This window comes from Gavialis gangeticus, unplaced genomic scaffold (genome assembly GCF_001723915.1).
Source record: "Gavialis gangeticus isolate Ggan-Ray unplaced genomic scaffold, GavGan_comp1, whole genome shotgun sequence".
Classification (NCBI taxonomy): domain Eukaryota; kingdom Metazoa; phylum Chordata; order Crocodylia; family Gavialidae; genus Gavialis; species Gavialis gangeticus.
In genome coordinates, this window is record NW_017729029.1 from 73,677,368 (window position 1) to 73,681,137 (window position 3,770).

At 45.4% G+C, this 3,770-nt stretch overlaps 1 protein-coding gene across 1 annotated transcript in view; it reads right to left on the reverse strand.

Moving 5' to 3' along the window:
• LOC109300376 (probable ATP-dependent RNA helicase DDX60) overlaps positions 1-3,662 on the reverse strand; it is an 80,263-nt gene extending 76,601 nt beyond the window's left edge. The window contains exons 1-3 of the mRNA XM_019521061.1: positions 3,600-3,662; positions 2,822-3,074; positions 1,772-1,935 (exon numbers count right to left, since the gene is read on the reverse strand). Of these exons, the coding sequence (XP_019376606.1) occupies positions 1,772-1,935; positions 2,822-3,074; positions 3,600-3,662 (480 nt within the window). The remainder of the gene's footprint in view (positions 1-1,771; positions 1,936-2,821; positions 3,075-3,599) is intronic.
• Positions 3,663-3,770: the final 108 nt, after the last annotated feature.

Consider the following 3,770-nt stretch of genomic DNA (forward strand, 5'->3'; position numbering starts at 1 on the left):
GAACAGGTCCAAGGAGGTGATCCTCCCCCTCTATGTGACATTGGTCAGGCCGCAGTTGGAGTATTGCATCCAGTTCTGGGTGCCACACTTCCGGAGGGACATGGATAGCATTGAGAAGGTCCAGAGGAGGGCCACTCGCATGATCAGGGGGCAACAGAAGAGGCTATAGGACATGAACCTGTTCAGCTTCCACAAAAGAAGGCTGAGAGGGGATCTGGTAGCCGCCTACAGACTTGCCAAGGAGGACCAGCAGGCAATGGGAGAGTCCCTGCTCCCCCAAGCACTACTGGGAGTAACAAGGAATAACGGCTATAAACTGACTGAGAGTAGATTCAGGCTGGACATCAGGAGGCACTACTTCACAGTCAGGGTGTCTAGGAGCTGGAACCAACTTCCAAGGGAGGTGGTGCTCACCCCTACCCTGGGTGTCTTCAAAAAGAGGCTAGACAATCATCTGGCCGGGGTCGTTTGACCCCAGCATCCTTTCCGGCCCATGGCAGGGGGTCAGACTTGATGATCTGTTTAAGTCCCTTCTGACCCTACCAACTATGAAACTATGAGTGAGGCACCGGTGTGTACACACCCCCCAAACATACCCTTTTGTGCCTAATGGGCTTCCCTCCTGTGTCATGCAGCCCTGTGGAGAAAGCAGCTGTCTCCAGTGCATGGGCTTTCCTCCCGTGCTGTGTGAGTGCAGGGGCTGTGAGTGCATGGTGGGTAGTGCCTACAATAGAGACTGCCTGGTGGGGGCTGCACCCCAGGCCACAATGTGCAGCACTGGCCGGAGCTGCACCCCACCAAAGGACCAGTGCCTGCACCTGGCATAAGCATCCTGAGTTGTCCAGCCTGCTGCTGCTGCACCATGGGGGCAGTGTGTAGGGGGGGCCCACACCCCCCTCACCCTCCCTCATATCCCACAAATGCTACACACCCATACCCTGCTCCCACACACCCTCACATATACAAAACCACTCCAGCCCAAGCTCTTCCCAGCACGTGGGTGGAGGTGGGGCATTGAGGTGGGGCTGCACCAGATGGTTGATGGCAGCAGCACTGGGAGCAGAGCAACAGAGAAATTTGGGGTGGATGCAACATCCTTCCAGCTCCGCCAGCACCCGCTCCGGGCCCAGCCCCCACTGAGAAGAGCCCCACGCAGCCCCAGCTGCAGCCCGCCCTGCCCCATATAGGTCCAACAGGGACCCCCATGCCCTCCCAGGTTGCAAGCAGTGGCAGGAGCTGGTTCCCTCTCTCTGCACAAGCCACCGCTCCACACCCCCTGCCCTGCCTGGGCAGTCCCTGCCCCTGCCCCCTCCCTCACCCTAGGGGGCATTGATCTGTCCCCTCAAGCTCCTTCCCTCTCCCTTCCCCTTCCACTACACTGGACTTACAAGCTGGAGGTAGCTGTATTGGAAATTGGATCGGTATCAGCCAATATGCCTCCTTAAATTTTGGCTGTTGGTATCGGCCCCCAAAAATCTCTATCAGTGTACCCCTAATTGCCTGCCCCTGATTTACACACACCGGATCTGCATGTAGTCTTTTTTAAATCAACTTCCCAATGTGCTGCTTTGCACTGTTGTTTACCTCATCATGATACATTGCCTATGTAGCACTGTGGAACAAGAAAATATATTTCCAAAAATTGTAGCATGATATCAAATAAAGAATCTCAAAAAAAGGCATTTATAAATGTTATTCATGCCTTCATAAAATTGGAGTAACATAATTATTCAAGCAGTTGGGGCAAATTCATTGCATTCTTTAAAATTACCTGGCTGGATAAAGAGCATGCCAAATTCTCAAATCCAAGGTAGTTCAGACACTTGGCCAACATTTGTTGATGTGATTTCTGTAATAGGTCCTCATATTTTTCAAGAAGCTCATGAACTCTTCTCATCACTTGAACAGCTATACTTAGATCTTTGGACTTTTCACCTTTAAAAAAATAAAGCAGTTGATATATGATCAAATCAGCAGGGACTTTTCCATATTTAGTTTGTTTTGGGAGGACTCAGTCCAACCAACCAAGAACGTGGCTTTCAGAATCCCAGGGGTGAGGCCATGGATATTTTCTTTGCTTGAGTTACATGACAGAAGTTACTGAAGAACACTACTTCTTGCTGCCCAAGCAGCCCCAGTCATAGAAGTGGAGGAAATCATGAACATGTAACAGTACTACACGTACACAAACAACAAGTGAACACTTACTAACTACTCTTCCAACCTCATTATTTCTGTACTCTCTGCTGCACAAATAAGCTTTGGGTATATTTAAACTACATACTGGGTGTGTCTACACATGCATTTACTGATTAGTAACTTACTGTGCAGTAACTTACTGTGCAGTAAGCAGCTTTTAGACCAGCATTTACAAATGTAGGCATTACTGTGCAATAACACTGTGTGTGCTCTGATTTAGGAGTAAAGTTACTTCCAAGTCAGAGCGTACATACAGTACTGCTGTGCAGTAAGGTGTCTACGTGTGCCTTACTGTGCAGTCACTTAGTGGGCGTAACTGTGCTACCTGCATTATGCAGGCAGCAAATTGATGCCCAACTTGGCATAAGTCACCATAGTTAGTGTGCAGTACAGGCATGCACGTGTAGACATGCGCTCATACTCCACAGTAACTTTCAGTAACCTAAGTTACAGCACACTAACTGTGCATGTGTAGATGCACCCACTGCAGCATAGTGTACATATATCTAAGCTTACTCTAAATGAGCTAGCAAGTGTACTAGGAACAGTTTAGACACAGTAGTGCACCTGAGATGGTCAGAGTGTAGGATGCCATGGCTCAGAATGAACTCTTATCTCATACCTTGCTTTCCACAGTGTTCTTTCCAAACTTCAAAACACACACGCAATCCTGCCATTTCTGCTGCAAATTTCACAGATCGAGACTGACATTTCTTGAGGAAATTCTCCAGTCTGTTTATTCCAAAGGCAACATTTTTTTTAATTTCCTTTTCAATTAACATAGACAGGGCCTCCCATTGTTCCTGTTCTTTCTTTTCCTGCTTAGCTTTTATCCGCTTCTGGTTTTCTTCTGCAATTATTTCTGCTTTACTTTTCTACCAAAAAAATGAATAAAAACGTTTTAAAACACAATAAAAACAAATGGTATACTAGCTGATCCTAATCCTTGGGAGTAAATGGGAGTATTGCCCAAGTAAAGTTGAAGTAATGATTATAGGGCTTTACTTCATGTCCTTGTGTTTTGTTAGGAATTTTATTTAAAATAGTACAGAATGCTGTGCAAATTGTATTTGTAAACACTACTACATCTTCTACAAAATAGGCTCACTCAGTACCTCATACTAAATGTAAATGAAAAAACCTTTATTTATGTAAGAATGCTAGAGACATGCAAAACAAATAAGTGGGAGGTTTGAGTCTTAACTTGCAGGGATTTATTTTTAAGTCTGAAAAATTACCTTGTTTCTCAGTAAATTGAAAATAATATGGGACCTAATCCAATGCTCCATAAAGGATTCTTGTGAACCACAGTGGACATTTGATCTGGACTTGATCTGTAATCTATATATGCTGGGAAGTCAGAAACTGCATGTAGTCACCCTTTTAATAGGGGATAATACTGGCAGGATCAGATCAAAGTAGACTATCTTTATTACTAATATAGGAAAATCAAAAACTACCATTTCTAAAGCAAAGAACTTTTAGAATTTGGAGTATTTAGTGATATTGTCTCAAAACAAAAACAGACTACTGTTTCATAGTTAGTAGGGTCGGAAGGGACCTGAGCAGAA